This window comes from Amia ocellicauda, chromosome 10, assembly GCF_036373705.1.
Source record: "Amia ocellicauda isolate fAmiCal2 chromosome 10, fAmiCal2.hap1, whole genome shotgun sequence".
NCBI lineage: Eukaryota > Metazoa > Chordata > Actinopteri > Amiiformes > Amiidae > Amia > Amia ocellicauda.
The window spans coordinates 25,266,705-25,291,310 of NC_089859.1; the positions used below are offsets into that span (position 1 = coordinate 25,266,705).

Genomic DNA, 24,606 nt, shown 5'->3' on the forward strand with positions numbered 1-24,606 from the left:
TACCTATAAGTGGGATGTGAGAACTGTCAGTGAAGGGTCAGGCTTCATATTGTAATTTATGTTTAAAAGTATTTCCCATAAAGTATTTCAGTGGTTGCTTACTATGCTTATATTAAAATGGCTTGCTTAATTAAATACTAGCTTAATTAAAATGGCTTTCTGGAGCATTCAATTAGTTGACCGAACATTTTGAAAGCTAAATCAGTAGTTACATTTTTGTACCCCTACCTTTAGCTTGCTGAACTTTGGGATGTCATGTAATTTAGGAAGAAGCTGGTTTAAATTTTCACAAGTCATGCCTTTTCAACACAGAATGGAAAGGGTGTAATGAACAATTAATTGACCACTTTTCTGCATTCTATGATTAAGTTAAATGAAATAAATACAAATAAAACAAAAAAGGAGCTTAGGGAAATTACAATTACACAATCATACACCGATCAGCCATAACATTATGACCACTGACAGGTGAAGTGAATAACACTGATAATCTTGTTATCATGGCACCTGTCAGTGGGTGGGATATATTAGGCAGCAAGTGAACATTTTGTCCTCAATGTTGATGTGTTAAAGGCAGGAAAAATGGGCAAGCGTAAGGATCTGAGCGACTTTGACAAGGGCCAAATTGTGATGGCTAGACGACTGGGTCAGAGCATCTCCAAAACTGCAGCTCTTGTGGGGTGTTCCCAGTCTGCAGTGGTCAGTACCTATCAAAAGTGGTCCAAGGAAGGAAAAGCGGTGAACCGGCGACAGGGTCATGGGCGGCCAAGGCTCATTGATGCACATGGGGAGCGAAGGCTGGCCCATGTGGTCCGATCCAACAGACGAGCTACTGTAGCTCAAATTGCTGAAAAAGTGAATGCTGGTTCTGATAGAAAAGTGTCAGACCACATAGTGCATCGCAGTTTGTTGCGTATTGGGCTGCATAGCCGCAGACCAGTCAGGGTGCCCATTATGACCCCTGTCCACTGCCGAAAGCGCCTACAATGGGCACGTGATCATCAAAACTGGACCATGGAGCAATGGAAGAAGGTGGCCTGGTCTGATGAATCACGAGTTCAAGGTGTTGACTTGGCCTCCAAATTCCCCAGATCTCAATCCAATCGAGCATCTGTGGGATGTGCTGGACAAACAAGTCCGATCCATGGAGGCCCCACCTCGCAACTTACAGGACTTAAAGGATCTGCTGCTAACGTTTTGGTGCCAGATACCAAAGCACACCTTCAGAGGTTTAGTGGAGTCCATGCCTCGACGGGTCAGGGCTGTTTTGGCGGCAAAAGGGGGACCTACACAATATTAGGCAGGTGGTCATAATGTTATGGCTGATCGGTATATATCTTATTCACAAATATGATAAGCAATGCTTTATTTACAGATGGTAATGTAAACACAGCACACTTCAAGCCAATGTAATAGTTCCGATAACAGGACTGCATTCTTTGCATGTAAAAGGAAGACTATTGATCCAGTGAAGTGTTTTAAATAATGCAGTTGAGCTATGTTTCATTAAAAAAATTACCTGGCAAAATTGATTTCATGGGCTTTGAGTTCTGACATGGCATTGATGGATGAGGATGCTAATACAAATCATTACCATCTACTTAGTTTGGATTAAACAAAGAACATGATATCGTTTGGGATTTTAATTAAAATACTTTGTGTACTTATAAGCAGGACAGGAGCAATTAAATTATGTTTTGTACATTTGACACAAAGTTGTTCCTGGTAAGTCTTGCTAGTATTTACTGCATGTATATACTTCTGCATTTCATTTATACCACATCCTCAAACAGCATTAGTTTAATTAAACTAGATGTGCAGAATAATTACTTGTGATAAATGATAATGGACATTAATTATGGGACAATTATAAAGTTCCGAAATTACATGAAATTAACTTTTTATACAAGAAGCTGTTTTACATTAAACAATACCTCAAGTATGCAAGGATGAAGCTTTCTTTTCTTTTCTTTTCAGTGTAACAGAAATGTTCAAAATAATATTTGGTAACGTTATCAGAAAATACTCACAAACATTTAGACAGATTATTAAATACTTATAAATATATGTGGAATTGATCAGTTCCATTTGTGGTCATGAAGTAGAAAATGTAACTACCTTGCAAAGGGATTCCACAAATTAGCAGTAGGTTCTACTGTATCAGCAGTGTCTATGCACATTTATTGCTATCATGTGAGTTTAGAAACTTAGCATGAAGCCATTTTTAATGTTTTAAAAAGTCAACATCAATAATATTTCATACAGCATGAGAGATCAAACTATGTAGATGCCTTAAAGTTCTGCCACCTTTTGGTAACAATTTACAACAGGTCTCCCAAATTATAGTTTATTAACATTGTAGGTACTCATTAACTACATGTTAGTTACTCATAAGTATAGTGTAATTAAGCATTTGTTAACATGTACTTAACATGTATAAATGATTAACGGCATATGAAGTACATATTTGTCTGGTAAGGATGCCTTTGGAGCTAACAAATGCTTAATTACACTGTTCTTATGAGTAACTAACATGTAGTTAATGAGTACCTACTATGTTAATAAACTGTAATTTGGGTGACCTATTGTAAAGTGTTACCCACCCTTCTAAGACTCAATCGGACATACTATAGTGTAGTTCGTATTCTCAGAGGATCACTGATGTTATCTGCTGCCACAGCATCTTTGGCAAAACCAGGCTCTTCTTGAACAGAAAAAGGCAGAGGGTAACCCATGCATTCGCTCAGGAACTCATTTGATCAATGACAAGGCACTGCACAGCCTGTATTACCTCTGAGGGGTATCACATGTGGTACTGATTTCAGAAAACTACCCTTTGTACTTTGGAGACAATCCCCAGACTCCTTTTTGCAACATTTGTTGTGCTATATATGTTACAAACGGAATTAATTAAAAGGAATTAAAGTCATGTAAGATATATTACTACAACCCCAACTTCAAAAACATTGGCTGAAGCATTGAATAGGGCCGGCGTACAGACATGCAGGGTGAGTGTAAAGTCCTTTGGAAACACTGTAGAGATTTACTGGAAAATGGTTCCATGTATGAAGATTAAAAACATAACAAAACATGATTACGAGAAAGTGACATGAGACGGATGGTAGGAGACACATTTTAGAATATTTCCTCCCTCATTGTGCGGGGCTAAATAAGACAGGGATACACTTAGATTAGTTCAAGTAGAGTGGCAGCAATCTGGCTTGCAGGAATCTGGGATTCATATGTTGGAAAGTAAGTGATTACAGGACTCAATACTGGATTGCCATGGTCAAGGTTTCTAGGAGAAATGTATATGTGTCAGTTTTCAGCATGGATTGCTTTTCTGAAGGGAGAACATATATAACTATTTTATTTTAGGCTTTATTTAAGGGTTGTTAAATGCATGTATTCATGTCATGAAGAATCCTGTATTACACCTAGACATTATAGTAGCATTTGTCATTTTCTAAAAATGTACATATTCTGTCACTCTTTTCTGGAAACTCATTCTGACAAGCAGATGCTTACCTCACCTTGTGTACTGCCCTTACAGTTTATGATTTAAAAAAATAAATATAATTAGGTATGCAGAGAAACTCGATCCGAATTGTAGTGTAACTGGATTGTTGGGGTGTTTTTTGCAGAAGGTCAGTTTGTATATTTCAGTTCTCCAAATACACCGTATAAAAGGACTGTAATAGAAAAGGAATATCAGCAAATATGTTTGCTTAAACTATTAAAACTATTGTGTCTTTTTGAGGACAAAAGCTTTTAAACCTAATGTCTTTATAAAAAGACACACATACTCATACAATAATTGTTTTAGGGGGAAAGAATCCATAAACCTTTAAGATGTTTCCTTTTTCAGCACACAGCATACATTCATAGATCCATATAATGATTTTAATAATGCACTCTACGATGGCTAAAGATAGTGGAGTGGAGGTAAGTCATGTCTCATAAGACACTTGCAAACTTGCTGATTACACATCCTGCGTAGGGCAGGAATGGTTAAATAATTCATTGTGTCAGCAAATCAAAACTGAAAGATAAATTTTAAACTTGATTAAAGTGCAATTTCATTTTCTTTTTCTAATATATTTCTCTGTAAGTCAATAATGTTGTAACTAGTAATTTAATAGTGCATTTCTACATCAGTGGGACCCATTCTAGCACCATTACTCCTATGATGTTGAGATTAATGAGAAATTTCTTAGCCTGACACCTAAATAAAACATTTGAGAAAACCACACTGCAGTAAGTATATGTATTCAAATTAATTTTATTACCAAACACCAATAATAAACTATTCATGATGGAAATTAAGTTTATTTTGTTATGCCTCTACTGGAAATGAAATGTTCTCGCCGGTCTCCAGACACATCACTCTGTGTGCTGATGGGACTGATGAACAGAATAGAATCTCTACTCAACTGTACAGAAGAGTGATTGATAGCTGAGATGAATGCTGATTATCACGACAAGATCTCTGATGCAGAGAAAATAAGCAGCGCAGAGAATGAATAGTACATCCAGTCTGCAAGAGAATAAATAGGCCTTTTTTAATGTTTCATTGTTCGGAGGAATGAGAGGAAATTATTTCATAATTGTTTTTGTATATCTCGCACTAATAATAATAAATAATAATAATAATAATAATAATAATAATAATAATAATAATAATAATAATACGAAAAAAAACAGAATGCCTTCTTTTCTCTGTAATTTTTTGAAAAAAAGAATGATATACATGATACTGCATGGACATAGTTTTGCAAGATAATGAAATCATATTACATATTGTACCGTTGCAAGATTTGGGAAAATGAGAACCAAATTTGCCTATACAATGCTGCAGCAATGCTGTTTTGTATCATAAGTGCTGAAATTATGAAAATAATGCCCCCTCCCCCCCCTCCCTTACACAGTCATGGTTTTCTCAGTTGTTTTCATATTCTGTGTCACTTTTATTACATTGGGATCAGAGCTGAGATCTTGAATAATCGCCAAAACAAAACATTGAGAGCTGTACCTAGAGACGTCAGTGTTTCATTCACCATGACTCGAACACTGACTCAGCCAGTGCAGAACAAGAAAAAATGAAGAAGAAACATTCCCGAAGCAATGCAGATCACAGCAGAAATGATACTAACTGTAGTTATATAATTATCATATTGTGTCATTATTATTATTTTCTGCGTGCTGTCCTCCCTCCCATAAATCACCAACAATCTCCCAGAGGTAGAAGTCTATGAAATGAAAGCCTTGATTTTAATGGTATCAGACACTTAAGTAATGAGACTCTCCCTTTCCCGACCAAGGTAACAGTCCTGTCCCAGTCTGATGGGACACTGACACCCCGTCTCGGGAAATGAATCACATGAACTTGTGCTGTCTGTGATCTTTTTATGTCTATCTTCCCTCTAATGTTACTTTTATTTTTAAATGCTGCACCATTCACCCATATCGGACAATTATTCCAAGCCTATCTTTCAGGAATGGATGACACCTCATGTGCTATCACTTAGAACCCAGGACAAAAATAGACACCCAATTATTCCAAGTTGAAGTCTGCACATGTGAAAAGGTTGTGTGAGATGCTTTTGCTTGTAACTTTATTTCTTGCTGTGCATCACTTAGAAGAGATTGGTTGAAACCCAATCAAGTAGAAGGAATCCCAATGTAATCAAAAAGCATAACCACTGAAGACCTTGATTATATATATGTTTTGCTTGGGAGGTTTCCACATTAAGTGCTAGATTGCAGTTCCCCATGATGCATTACCACATTATAGCATAATAGTGGTTACTAAGCAATGTGTTGAGACGCAGCGGCTCACAGGAATGCTGCTGGGAGTAGCCAACCAAAAGTATTTGTAAGCAAGTGTGCTTGAACACTATTTATAGTAAATTCATCACATTGTTTCTCTAGAATCAGTCAATACACACTCTAGGATGAAAAAGTATGACAGCCCTTATAGCTTGAAATCACACCAGAGTGTGTATTTGTTTTCTGTTAAAATGACTGTATGTTGGTTTTCTAATACATCTCTTTGGTTGAGTATATAATGTTCTATATTTAAGGACTGATGCTAAGGTGATGGACACACTACATGGTTACACTGGAAACAAGCTCAAAGATTTAACAAAGTGCTCCATTTTGGATTATGGTGGATTGCTATTCCTTGGAGGAAGATCTTCCTGCCTAATTTGCATAAGAGAACACCTAGTTACATTTACACGCCATTACAAACTGCTACTTAAATGGACCCAGGCAAGAAACAAAGCCAATGCAGAACCAGATTGAATGTGACAGATAAATACAGCACACCCCAGCTACACCACACAACTGGGGATACTATGTCAAGCTTAATGGATTGTTAACAATGTTATAGACACAAAGAGGACATCAACACAATGTAGCATACCTTAGTATTGCATTTGAACATCTTGCATTTAGCAGAAAATTGGCAAAAAAGATAATACCCAAGTGTCATTAAATACGATATTACCAGTACATCTCAACATTTTTGAAAAAGTATCTGTTCAAATCAGGGAACTGAATAGCAAAGCATAATACATTTTCAAATGAGTTTTGTATCTACAGCTATCCTGCTCTCTCCCAGTGCTCACAATGAGATTTCATTGAAAATTATAGAGGCTAATATTCAGAATCAGTAAGCATACCAAAGAGAGAAGTTCATAAATGTAAGATTCTGATATTAGCCTACTTCTAATGTGACTCTGTAAGCACATTAAATTGCACTTTTATAGCGAAGAAATTATATATTCCTTTCCCTTTATACACATCTGAGGGGGAGCTATGAATTTCTGGATATTTGAAAATGTATGTCAAACTTTAAGTGCCATTTTGAAATATGGCATGTCAAAAATGATCTACCCTTCTATCTAACCTGACATTGCAAAATAATTATGTTAATGAAGAATTCAAAAGGTTTAAATCTCTCTCCATCTCTCCCTCTCTCTCTCTGTGTGCTTCTGTCTGTCTCTCTACCCCCCCTCTCATATATATATATATATATATATATATATATATATATATATATATATATATATATATATATATATTCACATCACTACATGAATTCTGAATATGCTCTAGTCTTTGATCAATAGATTGTAAAATGTTTGAATACAGTAAGTAAGTTAATAAATTAATTATGGGTAACACTTACATTAAGTGTCCCTAATTACTGTTTATTTACACTGTAATTACTTAGTAACTTCAAGTGTAATTATGCCTATCTACACTGTATTTACACTGTAATTGTGCATGGTTACAATGTTTTTACTGCACTAGGGTAACACTTTACATTTAGTGTCCCTAAATACTGTATAATTACTTGGTAACTACCAGTATAACTATGCCTATTTACACAGTATTTACACTTTAACAAGTAATTACAGTGTAAATACACAGTAATTAGGGACATTTAATGTAAAGTAAAGAATTATGAAATGTATGCTGAGGATGTTTATTATTATTATTATTATTATTATTATTATTATTATTATTATTACAATTTCAAATGGTCCATGCTAAATCATACATGGGGTATTTGTACTCCTTCTCAAGCAAACACAGTTGAGGTCTTCCAGCTTAGTGTCTGAAACTTTTTTCCTATGAGGCAAGTTAAGCACCTTATCCCTGCACTCCTCTCATTTAACACACTGCACTTATTAAGATGGATTTGCTTGTGCATCTTCTTTCCTCTGAGTGGACTATCTAAATAATTGTTAAAGACAGCGTGCACATTAAAATAGACACCCACTTATTCCAACGAGGCTCCAGTGAAATTAGTTCCTCCAGTAAACAGCTCTCTCACACGGCCGTAAACAGGGCTCTGTTTTTGTGCCTGTGGCAAGTGTAGTGTTGTCACGAAAATATGGGCCTATGCGTCACATCTACCTCACTCACCTCAGAATTAAATCTTAGTTGGCATACATTGCATGAAATGATGTGTTTTCTTTTTGGAGGAAGAGGAACTCCAAACGTGTGATTTATTACTGCTTTTTGAATTGGGTCCATCTGTAAAAAGAAACAAAATGAAAAATCCAATTAACTTCCTGTTCTACACTGCGCTTCTAATTAGACTGCGTTTTAAAATTACATATTTCTAATTCCCTTCCTCCTCTCTGTGCAAAGAGACCTCCAGCTAACACAACGTTGTCACAACATTTCAGCATTGCTGTAAGGTTGTGGTTCGATTGTGTCAGACATAACGTTTTGGGGTGTTTATCGAGTGCTGGTGGTTTGATTTCCTCAGACAAAACGTTGTAGCAACATTACAAAACATTACATAAGACTACTGCTATTTATGGTTTCATACAACACTACTTGTAGATGATAAATGGATAAAAAAAATTGTAATAAATAGCCATCTGTAATAGTCATTGTTCAATATATATATATTTTTATTGCCATATTGTTTTAAATACCTTTTTTAAATTGTGATTGTGGTCATTGTAAATTGTGGTATTCTAGTCTTTGTTTACATTATTTCATAATTTCACCATTGTCACAATGTTATGGTAACATCTATGAGTGGTTGCAGAATTTTGTTTATTTTGCAACATTATTCAATTTGTATTCTTACCACAATGAAAATGATGTTGTAGTGATGTCTTTGGGAATCTACAATTTTACATTCAGCGGATGTCATTTCATATGACCAGAATGTTCAGACAATGTGGTCGAAATGTGAAATTGTTATATGGGCAGAAAACACATGTGTCCCTACTTTAGTACTCTTCTTGACTAACCAAATAATGCCATGTAACTGAATACAATCTGGGACTAAGCTTCAGATATAGGATAAGGAATTTAAGCTTTACGATTTAAGAGAAGCAACTAGTCAAAAACTCATGCTCTGATTCTATACTGAAAATCTAAGTATCAAAACCGCTTCCTGAACTACAATAACTGTTAGACTGCACTGAAAGACAACTCATAAAAATTAAATATAAAGATAAAAAATCATCCAAACAATTACTTGTAATGACTAACATATATAATCCCTTGATGCATAACTTGGCGTTAGTCATCGGTTATATACATCTTATCTGACACTGTTTGTGTAAATAGGATTATTCCAATCCTCTGACTTTCCAATACTGGTAATACAAATAAAAAACTGATTTGCTAAGATGTCTTTAAATTGACACAGTTATTTTATAAACTGCTTACACTAGTCCAGGTCACCATTAGAGCAAATAAACCAGTTATCACACTTAATGTATTTAATCCACGATTCAGAGGATAATCTCTTACTCACAACACATTGTTAATTTAGTTAATTTCTTTTTCCATGTAACCATTACAATTATATCACATCTTTGATCTAGGAATAAGGATATAAACCTTCAAAACATGGTATTTTGTGCAGAACAAAAAGTTGTGTTTGATGACTGTCTGGGAAAGTATGTGTACATTTTCAACTGGAAACAAAAAATAAACTCATTTTGCACAGACACTGGCCACACGACAGCACAGAGCTAAACTGCTGGTACTACAAGAGGAACCTAGAAAAAATAGAAATCTGCTTTCTGTCTCTGTGACATCTATGTGAGAGACATCAACAGCTATAATAACTAGCAGGCAAAATATATTTTTGGCAAAAGAGGATGTGACAAAATCTGTATTGTGTTACTGAAGTAGGTTTAATGTAAAAATGTCTTAAATGTTTGTTTGCATTTGTCATCAAATTCGAGTTTGAGAAATGTGTCGTCAAAAAGTTTTGCACTGGCGTCAGTCATCTATTAGTCTATTCAGTTGTGTATTGCTCACTATTGGTGTTTTCTATGGGGTGAAATAAAAGTACAAAATAAATCAGACCTTAAAGAACAATGCAAACGTAGCAATCCGGAGCAAGAGGGGTATCCAATAGAAGATACAAACATAAACTAAACCGAGGATTGTGCATGGGTAGGGATAGATAACAATGGTAATAGGACACCAGAGAATGCCAACAGTATATTATTATTATTATTATTATTATTATTATTATTATTATTATTATTATTATTATTGTTATTGTTATTATTATTAAGAAATGTATGTGGAGCACAACACCCCGAAAAGATCTCACCAGAAACAGACCCATATTAAACACTGTATCCCTAAGGGTACCATTCTACTCGTCTGGAAATGGACATGTGTCTTTGGCAATAGTTCCCGGGAGACTAAACTGATGAATATTAAATGGTGTGTGCATTTAGTACGCAAGCCAGATGGTGATATTCTTCTGACAACTGACCGATGCCACTCCTACTGCTGTTTTATGATTAAAGCAGAAATAATGAAGGATCCCAATAGTTTTTCATTAAGATGCAGCCGTATATTTTTGTGGAAAGTCCTGTTGTTCTGTGTGATTTCACAATAAATGAAAATGGATAATTTACGATAAATAAAGGTTCACGAGAGTAGACAGGCCCCTGAAATATTCTCAGCTGAATGAAATGCATCCTTGCTTAAAACATGGAGGACATTATTTTCCTGTGTTCTTAAACAGAGAAACTATCACTTGAGCCTTATTCCACTGGCAGGAGTGACAACAGATACAGTTATGTAACAGAATTCCAGCATAAATCTCACACTATGAATCCGCAAGGGGGGGCTTTACACATAAAACTGGCTCGCATCCCATACACATAGTCCAGCTGACATAGAAGAGGCTCCCAAGACACTGGAACAGCCATGTGCAATTACTAAAGTGTACAGTGGGGTATAGCAAACCACGTCCTCTTGCCAAACACAGAATAGTGCACCACAGAGAGCCCATACGGTTAAATTCCACACTGAAGATTTAATATTTACTGTACCACAGGAATGGAAAAACAGATCATTTAGACTGACAGCATAAACTCTTATTGACCCTCACAAAACGCACTGTCACCCCACTCTCCTCAGTAGATCGGCTGCAGTTCACAAATGGAAAGTCAACAGATAGTCTATTCTGGTTGTTTTGTGAATAATATGCCGTCTCTGTATCCTCTCTGTATCTAGTATTGATTTGAACTCACAGTTATTAGGTATTTCAAAAATAAAAGGCAACCGAGGTGATGGGGAACTGTCTGGGCAACATTTGAACCCGTGTTACTGTTTTTTTTCCCAATGTAAGACCTGACTGTGTGTTCAGAGCTATTATCATGTTGACAATCAAAAGCTTCAATCATAGGTAGACTCCCAGAGGGCATTACATACATAGGAGATTGGAATGATATTGTTCTTTAATAAATATATCTCTTGCTTCCACTATTTGTGTGCTGGCCAAACAAACCCACAGCTTCATATTACCTTCCAATGTTGTGCTGAAGAAAATACACACTTTCTTCAGTTTGATACCTGGCTTTCTCCTCTCCTCCTGTTTCCTCTTAGATCTAAATAGTCCAAATAGTCTTTTATGTGGCCAGAACCATCTATACCATCAGGGTGTGGAGCAAAACATGTCACGTGCAGCTGAAAACAACAAACTGCATGCTGGTAAAATGTAATCGCCTTTTAAAAGCATATTTTAAATATATTTCACTTGTAGCTTCAGCCATTTTGGTTTGCACCCCTACCATTTCTTCCCCCTTTTTGCTGATTGTGATCTGCATTCTTAAGTAGTAGAAAACCATTGACTTTTCTTGCAATTTCCCTTCCTCTCCTTGCAAAGGGTAACTATGGATACAAGATGATTATATGTTATAACGTGCCTTGGAGTCATGGTAACTTGCAATCCTATTAGGGATAATAGGTTCTTAGGAATAACTGAGGTATAATACCAGTCAAATGTATCCACTGTTACATTTTCTTTTGAAACTGATCTAAAATGTTTGGATAGCATTTGAATAACATAAATGGTTTATATGTGGTTTTCCTTCCTTAGTGGGATTTGAGTAAGATTTCCAGGATGCTCCATATTGTTGTCTGCTAGTGCTAACAAACAAGTGCAAAGTCTACTCATATTAAATGTCATTTTAGTATAAGAGGCTAATGAGTTCAAGAGTTGCTTAAAGGTACAGCAGTGTCACACATATGCTAACTAGTTGTGACTGTAGTGGCCACAAAATCCTAGACTTGTAACTGGCAGGCTGTTTTCATTTAGTCACATCACACTAGTTTTAAATGTCAAGCTGTTTTTTTCATTCTCTTCAGCAGAGGTAAGGTTTGCTTAATGGTTTCTAAAAACTGAAATGAAACTATAAATACAATATTATTTTTTCCCTAGTTTACCTAGCTAGTTTAAGTTTACCAAAGTAAATACTAATCAAAAAATCATGAATGCATGCATGCGATACACAAAAACATGCAGACAAATCTAAATATATGTTATGATATGGGATATAAAGTAGTCCTTTTATGACAGGTCTGAGGACAATTTGAAAATAGATCAATAAGTGTAAAAATATGAGCAAAGTTTCTGCAGGATATTAACCATCCATCTATTTTAATGCACACCATAATGCTGTGCAAAGTTCATTTATAATAAATAAATTATGTGTATGCTACCAAGAATCTATTGTTATTATTTGTCTGGTTTTCGCATTATTTTGAGGGATGAGATGTATTGGAAAAGGAAAATACCAAAAAACGAAATCATCATTGATTTCAAATACTTGGCATACCATTACAGAGTATTTATAAGTCTCCCCATCACTTTATCATGTGTTGCCATGGTGCTGTCGTGATCAGAAGCTAACTCCCTGAGACAAGCCTCGGCACTGGAGTAGGCATGTTTTATAATCAATTTTTAACACATCTAGAAACAAATTTAAAACTTATCTTATTATAAAACACCAATGACACGGTTCTCCTCCTCCTGACAACTGAAAAGATCTTCAGCAGCCTCCATAGACTGAGAGAAAATGTATTTTGCAATCCCTTTCAATCAGTTGTATATATATATACACACACACACTAACACAAGTCTGTGGAGATCTATGGAGACAATACTAAATTGTGTTTCCTGGAACAAATTTTAAAGGCAGACACAAAGATGGTAGTCAACAACTGTGTGGGTGTATCAGACTAAACAGACCAGGCTTTCTGTCTGATACTAGACAGACCAATCAAACCCTCAGTGCTCAAACCCCCATCACCACCCCCCTCGTCCCTGACTTCAGTATTTCTACAGAGAAGTTACTCTTACCCAAGAGGAAAACTACTCACGACAACTTGTCCAGATGAATCTGACTTATCTGCTGTAAGACAGGGTACCCCCTCCTGGCACACTACACTAAAATATATGTGTAAATAGAAGCAAATGCATGGGCACTTTCTGGCAGAGATGAAACATTATGACATAGTTATGGTAAAATAAAGAACAAGGTTACAGAATGTCTAGAGACATTCAGCTCCTCATTTTATATATTTAATTATATTTCAGTTCCAGTACATTTCCCCCTGATTGTTCGGCAATATAAATACTTTATTAGGCATCATCACCAGACATAGACTTTTGTTTATGCTATTCTGAAGCAGCAAAACAATGCATATAAGGTCATTTATATCAATCATTTTCTCAGCTCCTCTAGGTTAAACATAATGTCTTCAGTGGTTTAACTTTCTGTCTGCCTGCAAACATATCTCACATTGGTTTATTTTGTTAATTTATCTCTGTATTTTATTTTTCTACAGGATACTGAGACTAAATGCTTTTCTGATATTATGATATTATGTTAAAGGCCCCAACAATGCAATTTGCAAAATTAATTTCAAAATTAATCTTCACCTTTACTCTGCCAGATTACCAGTGCACACAATAGCTTCCATATCAATCTCCCAGAATGTTGAACTGTTAAATTGGCCTCATTTCCCCTGACTGCAAAACAGTGCCCCCTGGAGCCAGCTGTGGCCCCCAGCGAAGCGTGTGTGGAAATGCATCCATCAGTCTCAGCAATCACTCTTCAATTGCACTTTCCATTTCCTTCAATGGTGGTTAACAACACAAAATACACCTCTTCCTATCATAAACGAAAAAGTGCAACTGGCTACCAAACAAAAACATGAAACATGGCAGAGGAATTCTATGTTTTGTAAGCCAGATACATAAACTGTTGCTTTGCAAATAAAAATCACTGTTTTTTTATAGTTATTATTACTAATTAATGCTTATTTGAAATATCCTAAAACCACAAGACAATTTAGTTGTAACTTGACTATGATGCCACAAGAAGCCATCATTAGGAATTACCAGAGCATTAAGAGTATTTCTGCAAGGTATTTGAAGACATATCCCCCCTCAAATAAAAACAAAACACATTAGAAATGAAAAGCAAAAACTAACAAATAATTAAAGACTTTATGTCAAAATCAGTTAAGAAAAACAAATGTGTTGTGAAGCTAAAAGCTTTTTTCCCTGAGCAGTGTTTTTTTTCCCTTAAATCTGTGTGGGGATTTTATATATTTCTCTGTATCTCTGTGTTTGCAGGCCTGCTGTAAGAGTTCTCTAATCTGAAGGTCATGGAAAGAGAGTTTTAATGCTATGTGGGTTATTACTGTCATTTTTAGGTATGCATTGATCCAAACCACATGCCAGGCTCTCAGATGTGAGTGTCTGCTTGTCCAATATGTCTTGTTTGATATATCCTATCCCTCCTGAAATCTCTAGCTGACTATGATGTGGAAATCACAATGACGTCTTTGGGAGACAACCATCACCCGTGTAACCTCTGCTGAAACATGGTGCCGTGTGAAGGGCAAAGAAGTAACACAGGCAAGCCTGTTAAAACTCAGTGAGCAGCATGTTCTTCTAATGGTGTCCAATTACTATGCAAATGCCCTATAATTACCCTCATCAAGAGCAGAACATAAAACCAGTTAGTGGAACGGTTTCCATGAAGCAAGTGGCTGACACTTTTAACATGATTGCTTCTTCTTGCTGTGATAGCCATGTATTTTTTGTGCGTAAGTAAAGGGACTGCCTACTTTTTCAAATTTCGCTGCAGTTTGTATGTTGTGCAATTCTGATGTGATGGAAGGAAAAACAGAGAAGTCAGTGAAGCGAAATGACCCCTTTACCTTAAAGTCTGAATGCAGCTGTAACACACGCTGAACACATTCACTATTAACTTAAGTGGGATTAATGGGCTGTCCTTGGTAATCTGCATTCTTATGTGTTTCTAATTAACAATTCTGGGCAAAGTCAATCGCTGTGGACACCGTGGCATCTGCAACTGAAAAGATATGCAATCCCAAAACCAACACCCGTTTGAGTTTAAAAATACACAGAACACAATATAACACACAAGCACTGTTACATGCACTCCCATACTCACACTCACACACAATTGACTGCCAGAAATCCCAGCCTTCCAGCTGCCGAAGGGTGGAAACTGATCTGTCCTGGAAGAAATTCCAACCACGCTCTGAAGACAAGAATACGGAAACCACAGCATTATATACTGATGACAATATGGTGTTTTCATTAGACAGATATACAAATACCACAATACAAAGATTAAGAGCTAAGTAGCTCTAATGCTAACATGCACTCACACATAGAGGAGACTCCTGGCCTTAACATTTGCTGCTTGGCATGTTTGATCACTTTCCTCTACATAAATAACAAGAACATATGAACAATATCTACTCAGCAGGGTGTCAGATCAACAGATGTTCAGGATGAGTTTTGTTTAGTTTCTTTTATTGCTATGTGTGTGAGATAAACGAAAAAGACAAGAAAAGAACAACAACATCTCGATGATTGATGTGCTCTGAAATGTCATAGAACACCCTAGTCACATGACTAAATTGCATAACAGAGCTGTGTGATTTTCAACACAATGATTATGTTTTCTGTAAGTACAATGAAAAGGGAATGCAATCATGGCTGGCCATTTCAGTGAAGTATAACCTATAATCTCAGGTTACAGGTGTAGCAAAGTGCTGAGATTCCCACAGACATCAGAGAGAACATTTTTGTAATGTACTTTTACATTTTTTCATTTTGCTGTACTGCAACATTTACACATTCAAAAATAAACTATATATACTATAAGCTACTCAAGCTAAACCAAATTATAGCAATACACTGAATATACATATAAATACAGACTGTAAATATAGTTGGATAATCTATTACTGAATAGCTGTAATTTTTTTTTTTTGGCTTGTCTATCCAAAACTTCAGAAAACACACAAAATATGTACGCCCAGTGTTCTAGATGTAAACAGTTTCATGGAGAGGAATGCGAACAATTTGTGAAAATAAATCGGCGGAAGGCTGCAGAAATTCTGTTTAGATATTAAGGCTCACTCAGGCCCTTCGGTTTCATTCTGGAAAATACTTATTAAGACAGTAGCCCAAACACAGCTTTTCTGATTGTGACTACAAGAGCCAGGTTACATACTAGACTTCACATCCCACACACATTTTATTTTTCTGTTTGGTTTTATTTAATTAAATTGCTGAATGCAACTTTACCTCAAATGAAATACAGGAGTTCAATTTCCCCCGAGGAGAAACGGTTCTGCAAATGCACTGTTGACCTTATAATACTATCAGAATTCATCACAGTGACTTATATAACTAGGGTGACTAGGCTGACCTCAGAATGCCTTTAGAGTTATCCAGCTGTAGCACATTTCCCTTTATATGCACTTGAATTAAAAAAGAAAAAAGGGAAAAAAAGTCTGTATTCCCTTCCCCTTTTAAAATAGCAACTACAAAGACATGTCCCATGAAAAAGAACAGATGTTTTCCCTTTATTCATTCAAAGTTTGTAAGGCAAGGTGATTAATTGAAGTAGGCAAGCACTTTGTAATAGTCATCGCTATATGACAGTCTGATATCTTTTCCTCCCAAGTTTCCCTAGCACAGCGATTTAATTTAAAGCTCTAAAAGAAACACTACCTAAGCTACTTTAAAGTAAAAAGGACAGGAAGTATAGTAACGAGACATTTTTTCTTATTTTTCATCAAACTCATGCTACTCAGTAAGGTCCTGGGTAGTTTTCAGTCTGAATCCTCAAAATGTCATTCAGGCCACTACAATATAAACAAATTAACAAACTGTACGCCTGAAGTGTTTATGTTGCTGGTTGGGTATTTTATTAATTTGCTGATCGCAGATATAAAGACAGTTTTTAAGTTCTAGTCTTTGTTTTCTTTATCATTCATTTTAAATGATTTATAAATTAGTGACTATATTGGGCCAATTCAGTGTTTGTTTCGTGCTTTTCTGATATGAGATTTGAGTCTACTGCAATTAACATTTAAATGCAGCAATTGCTGAATAGGTGTAACTACTCCCACATCATTAGATGATATTGTATGCTTGTAGATAACATGCTGATCATATCATTATCCATAATTAGGTTTTATTTATATGCTTTGAATGATATTTTGCAAGTTCTTATGGAAAGCCAGGTCAGTCAGGCTGTTCTTTCTCAGCAGTAACCAGATACAAAGCTAGGTAAATATATAAATAAAATAAGACTTCTCCTATCAATGGAATCTCTGAGGTACTAAACTTTGAAGAAGATTAAGCTGAGCTTATCTGGAACGGCTTACACTGGCGCCTGGCCAGCAGAGATCTCTGGTTTGATGAAGTGAAACAGTCCTGGACAAATTCTTTCTCCTGAGACAGGAAGATCAAGAGTTTTCAAGCTTAGATCTTCAACGTGGCATGACCAAGGCTTCAACCAAGTCGGACTCGCCCTGCATTTTTTTGTAAAGTCTCCCATTCTATGGAGAACCCTGAAGTATATTTTCTATTACTCTGTGTTTAACCTTTGGGCATATTGGGAGCAAAAGAAGCTTCATTGGAATTATTTGATAACAACTGTGCTACTCTCATTCCAGTTTAAAAGTAAATGGAAGCATGGAAGCTTGTTTTCCTTGCTGTTAAATGACTATGTATTACAATATATTTTATTTAACTTATATTATGGAATATGAAATACCACATTTGACACAGTTGATGAGTATTCAAATATGGTTTCTTATCTTTTTGTCTTAGTTTTATTTTTTACTATATTAGACATTTTTACCATTTATTCACAGCATGGCCATTTTTCTTTGTTATGTAGTTACAGCACATGTATTATATTGTAGATGGCAAAACCTGACAGATGACTGCAGTTTCTCGGTTACTGAGCTTTCTCTGTTCTTTTAGACATATCAAGATTCATATTTGTTAAATTTATATGAGTAAAACATGTTGTCTTTATACAAAGGAATAAGGGAAAGAACACCATCATTTCTTTTCTCTTCAAACCACAGCAGAGAAACAGTCGAGTTCATTAAAAGATTTAAGTAGATTAATCACTGCATATGAATTATGCAAACACTTATTTTGTATGAAGATTGTAGATAACATTTTTAATTAACTCACAAGGACTTTCATTGAATTGGCTCTTGAAAAATCTGCAGCTAAATGTATTATATATATATATATATATATATATATATAATGTAATACAGCGGCAGGAAAATTATTAATTTACTATTAAAACCTTTAACAGTGAATTACCTGTTATTTATTAATTCTTACAATTTGAATTTCCAGAATATGTATATTTATACCATTAAAGTTTTATGTGCTAGAAAACAGCATAAATAATATCTAGTGCACAAATGTTGCATTCATCTCATGACACCACACTTCTTAACTGGTTTCAAATAAATGTTTTATTCATTGATGTCAACTTAGCTGTGTTACACTGTATATAGATACTGCTGGCAAATTACATATCATTTCAACTTGTAGCCACTTAATTTGCCAAACATATTCCCAGTCTTGATTGTACAATATCTGCTTATGAACCATGATAGGACCTGCTTTTGCTAATTTTCAACAACAGCATACATGTGGCACTTAGTCAATCGCAGCCCGTTGTGGCAGCAGGTTCACGGCTTATTTGAAGCTCGGCATTTGAAAAGATGGTATACTGTTATCGATAAGAGCGGAATTATAAATCATGAAGAAATAACAATTCAGACAAAAGAGCAAAGATGATTGCAGTCCTAATAATGTGCCTATGTGAATAAAACGATGAAGATAGGTTTCACCTTCATTATTAAGTCTTTGGGTATTATATACTAGGCAGTGAGGCAGGCTTTAGCTCATGAACACAGCAGGGCAGCAAATATACCTACAGGCGTTTATATAAAATGGTGTGTACTGCAAATTGAGAATGCGAGTAATTTTGTAAACTGCCACAGCAATTTATTGAATGGGGTTTTAAGATAGTAAAAAAAAATTAAATTATAGTTTATTAGTCGCCAGTCCTTTCTTTTTTTTACAATGCAGGTGCAAATTTAGCTATATGACAGCAGCAATAGATATAAGTACAGCTGTGCACAGGGTGCCAGGCATTGTAAAAGAGAGAACAGTGTGTGGCAGGGATAGCTATGAACGATGAAAATCTGGCCTGATACTGTACAGTACCTGATTTTGTATTTTAGCGATATGGTGATTTGGATGCATTGATAGTGGAAATAAGCATAATAAACAGGCCTTTGCAAAGTACAATTGGATCAATTTGCAGTGATTTAATTAATAAATAGCTGACACTCCATACTTGAACCATGTTGCAAGTAATCTGCAGGAAAAAAAAAAGAAAATGAAGAGACCATTGGTGCAACTGAGTTTCTGACCTTTGGGTAGGAAGATAGTTAAAGGAAATAAGAATAACATCAACTCATATTGTTTGCTGATTTGTATAAATATTAGCTTAGTGCGAATGTCACTGAAGAACACTGAAAGAGATGCAGGAACATTCGATAGACATCCACAAACAACAACGATTTGTGTTACTACACGAAATTTGTTTAAACAAATCTTCATACTGCTTTGTTTAAAGTTAATTAGCTATGTGTTTCATGTTCTCCCACAGAGTATTTATTTTTTATAGTCTAAGAGCCATCCTGACGATTTGAATGCAAAAAAAGCTAAGGCTACATAGTTAAACTTTGTAAGCACATACATTCTCTTCTGTGTAAACTGGGACTTGCATTTAACATGCATTTAACAAAAGATAAGACAGAAATCAAGTGCTTGCACTATCTGTACTAAGTAACACACATGACTTCTGTTATCCTTAAGTGGCATTTGAAAGAGAAAATCAACCCCTAGGGCTAACTTAATCTGCAAAATATCTCTTTCTTGCTAATACTTACAATAATTGAGATTGCTCTTTGCCCTGTTATTTGTTACTGTTTTAAATATACACAAATACGCATTATATTTTAATTAGATTACCTTTTAAATGAGCAAAAATAATATGTAATGTCCATTTTTAAAACACTGTGCAGAATACGTATGCTTGCAGGCCTACAAACCCAGAACAAAAATAAGGATGATGGATTATTTAGCTATTATTCCCCCCCCGCCCCCAAGAAGCATCTTATATCCATTTGAAACCATGAAGCTGGCAGGACCAAGGTTAAAGTGTTGTTCATCTCTTTAAGCACATCCAAACATATTCTAAGCTTTAAGGCACAGCTCTACTGCCTAACAAAAAACAGAAAGATTAAGTCTATTGCTGTAGGAAGTGAAGCTGAACCAGTAAAACCTTCCTGTTTCACGATTTATCTCTTATATAGTCCGACAGAAACACACTGTGGTCATTTGTAATCGATTTATCTAAGGAGTTTACATTTTTGCAATTGCACACAGTTGACTGTTTTTTGTACGTCAACATACAATGGCACTGCATTGGCAGCACCACTGGGTATTGATTATAAAGTAGCCAGTGTATGTACTTAAAAAAACAAAAAACACTATCTGTGAAATACATATATGGACACTTATTTGGGCTCAAGCAGAGATGGTGATGCATCCTGTCCCGGTTGGCCTTTGTCTCCACAGAAATGACTGCACATCTCCTCGGTGGAAGATGTCACAGGCTGAATTTATATTCTGTAAGAAGCATTAGATGAAAACCATGGTAAACTGCTGGTTCAGAAGTCAGGCTTGCTGTGAAGTGTTACATTTGAAAATGCCAGAGAGGTCTTGCACTTGATGGACATTTCCTTGTTCTTGACCTTCAGCAATGTGTTACAGTACAACTGGCCTGCTGCAAAAAAGGACGTTATTGTTTATAAAATGTCAAATGAAATCGTACTTGCTGTTATTTTGATAATCTAAGATGTGCACCGTGAAGTGCTTTAATTAAAAACATAAAAGTCACGTTTCATTTCAGATTGTCCACATGCCGAAACAGCGATGTTTGAGAGGACAACAGTTCATTGATAGTGGCACGCTACACATAAGAGGGCTGGAGTTGAACTGAGGCAGGCGAACTGTCCCAATCTAGGGAGAGTGAGCTCTACTCCAATGTGAAGTAGTTTGTCGAGCGGAAGTGGATAGGCTGAATCCCCTGAATTCAATTTTAAATTCCAAAACTATTACTGGCCTGGGAATGTTTGATCTCCATAAAGTTGTCACAAATCCTACAAAGGCATTCAACTTAGTGAATTATTAACAAGATCTGCAGACTTTTAAAATGTTACAGATCATCAAAATAAGAGGGAAACTGTGAGGCATAAGTGAATGTTTCCCCAGGGATGTTACAGAAGTGCATCCTGAGATTTAGTGGTTTGATGTAAGAATTTCAGAACTTGTCCAAGGCTAGTGAAAACAGGTCACCAGGTTAAAGCTTTTACAGTATGCTACCTAAATGCACCCATTTATCCTTTTTAATTACACTTAACCTAGTTCATGCCAGCAGCAAATTATACCTTCCTACATTAGGCTTTAATGAAGCCTGAAAATAAACAAAGAGATCAATATGCTGTTGTGCAACTGGTACTGTACATCCCCCTGGAACTGCATATTAGCTTTATAATGTCATACATGCATTCCAGTGTTTATTTGTAACAGGTCTTTTGGCAGATAAGAGGAGTACTTTATCAAGCAGGCATTAAGCATATCTAAGGGCAAGGTGCCAAGAACAACTTTGCCAACATGTGCATTTCCAACCAAGTGAAAACAAAAATCTTTGTTATGTCCATGTCTAAATGTAATACTTCCCTTGAGGAAACACATAATGTAATGTCTAAACAACAACAAACAAAGCATTCTGGTCAATCTTAATACTTCATCGTCTCTAAATCAACTTAAGCCTTTGCTATGATTAATGACCTACATATCGATCTTTAGAATGAACATAGGTAAGGATATGTATATTATAGAGGCCAAAAACCAAGCAATAAATGGTGCACCTAATTTCCTTCTGACACACAAAAGCTATTTTATAGGACAACATTTTAAAGACAATAGCTCAAGCTGCCAACATGTCTGGAAATGAAGAGGGTTTGACTCATGTTTTATGTAAAGAAAAACAGTATCTTCAATCAGCTTTTCAGCTTATGCTCTATGTATAAGGGTGTCTGCTAATAAATAAATAAATAAATAAATAAATAAAGTATAACAACAAATGTATTTATAAAATATTCCTCCTTTTTCTACAAAGGATAGTGGTTTTTCTATCCTCTTCTCAAACAACTTATTTCTCTGCTTCTCTTGTAACAAGAAACACCTTTACTGTTCAAGGCATTCAAACTGAGTATATTGAAGGGGGTCTAGATAGCACTTTGTTTGAAAATGCATCTAACGTAGATATATGACATCCACAAGAACACTCTCAAATTAAAATTGTAATGTAGGCAATCTGTTTTGAGAAATTCAGTGGTTGTTAATACAAGTCAAGTTATAATAACCATCACAAATCATAATCACATCTGGCTTCCACAGTTTAAGTGAAAGTAATAACAAGTGTTTGAAAGTATAATAACTTAAACAGAAACCCACCATTTTTCCTTTACCTTTTTCAATTTAATTTAACTGCAAACACACCTTGTGAATGTAAGGCTAACTTGTTTCTGGAAATATAATTTTCAAATGAATAAATAATGCTATACTCAACAGCTTCGTCTTCCACATTTCCCAGTAACAACCTCACAGGACTCTTCTCTTGCTCCCAACAGAAACAAACTTCAGGCCAAATTATCAGCTCCATCTGGCAAGTTTAATAGCTCTCCCTGACTGAGTTTTCTTTCCAAAAACCATAGTAACCGAGATAGAGCAATAAAACAAAACAAAAAAGACACCATTCTGATTCCCCATAACAAAAAGGAGATATTATACAGGTTCAGACCTTAGCAAAACAAAAATAAAAATGATATAATTAAAATACCACAGCTATTCAAAACATATGCGATCAAAGAACAAGTACAGTAAAACAAAAAAGGTCCATAAAAGGGATATTAAACAGGATGTGGCCTATATAACAAAAGATACACTGCAGTAAAATTGAGCTTTTAATGAATGATGTAATAGCATGTTATGTTAAAGGATGAATCTTTCAAGACTTTCAAAACGCCCAACATTTGACTTTTGATTTCAGAGTTCTTTTGTCACACGAATTTGAGAAATATGTACTTTAAGCAATGAAGTAATCTGCACTTTTCAATAATTTGTCGTGACCCCTTATTATATTTTCTTGTTAGTATATTTTGCCTATTAATGTTTTAGCGAAGAGGGTGATTATTTTTTTCTTAAATATCTAAATAAATTATTTCGGACAATACACAAAAGGCATGTTCCATTTCCTTATAAACATATCTGTTACAAAATACCCCAAATACCTTCTATTTGATCTTATTTAAACTGCTGTTTGCTTTCATTCCAGATAGTTTAACCTCATTAAAAAATACAATCCAGAAAAACAGTATAGCTAGCATTTAACATGTAATTTATAGTTGTACACATGATCAAGTTAAGTCAATAGAAAACCAATCCTGACCTTAATGAAAGACTAGTTTTTCTGGGGATTTCAATCCTAACCCTAGCTCAGACCAAAATCTAACCCAAATTTGATCGCTAAATTAAATCAGTGCAGAATTTAGCTCAGTTTGCTTGAAAATACATGGGCCTAGAAAGACAAGAGATTAAGTGCTAGAAGGAAAATTATACTGCTTTTGCAACCCCTGCATTTGTATTTTACAACTACTGGGCACATCTCTCAGTTTCCCAGGATATATGTTCAGGGCAAACTACATATGTACCTGAGTTGATATCTGATGGTTATCCGTTACCAATGTGTTTTGCAAACGTTTGACATTCTTCCTAAATTTTTGAGTGGGTCAGCACCTTTTTGTTGACTTTTCAAACAGTGGGAAAATGCAACACCTTGTGTTCTCAGTAGGTCATTGGGATAGATAAGGATTTATGCTTGTTATTGAAAGTTTTTTGTTCCATAACCTGATGTACTGCAGAATAGGTTAGTCTATTATTTCATATTAATGATGTTCATATTGTTGGGTTTAAGTGGTCAACCACTTTAACATTTTATTGGATCTGTAATGTAGTCATTAAACAACAGGCCAATCTTCTTTCTTGTCTTCTTCATCTTGATTTTGATTGAAGTCTCTTAATGTTTCCAAGAAGATATTGTATTTCGATTCAATCTCCATTGCCTTTACTGTAGAGCAGTCTGCTGACAGTAAAGTCAGGAGCAACAGGATATTGTTAAGCAAAACATAATAAGAGATGTAAAGACTGTGTAATACATCTTGGCCCACACTGAATGAATCTGGGCCATCCATCAATAGCAAGTTACAATCCCAGGGGCTGATGGCAGGTTTCCATTGAGT

The 24,606-nt window shown here is 35.5% G+C and overlaps 1 protein-coding gene across 3 annotated transcripts in view; it reads right to left on the reverse strand.

Annotated features, from left to right (window-relative positions):
• The window catches only part of znf385d (zinc finger protein 385D), a 133,052-nt gene that overhangs the window by 14,957 nt on the left and 93,489 nt on the right, over window positions 1-24,606 (reverse strand). For 2 of the 3 annotated variants that reach the window (XM_066715712.1, XM_066715711.1), the window contains exons 3-4: window positions 15,282-15,371; window positions 7,939-8,049 (exon numbers count right to left, since the gene is read on the reverse strand). In XM_066715712.1, the coding sequence (XP_066571809.1) occupies window positions 7,939-8,049; window positions 15,282-15,371 (201 nt within the window). The remainder of the gene's footprint in view (window positions 1-7,938; window positions 8,050-15,281; window positions 15,372-24,606) is intronic. The other variant, XM_066715713.1, reaches the window with a different exon arrangement.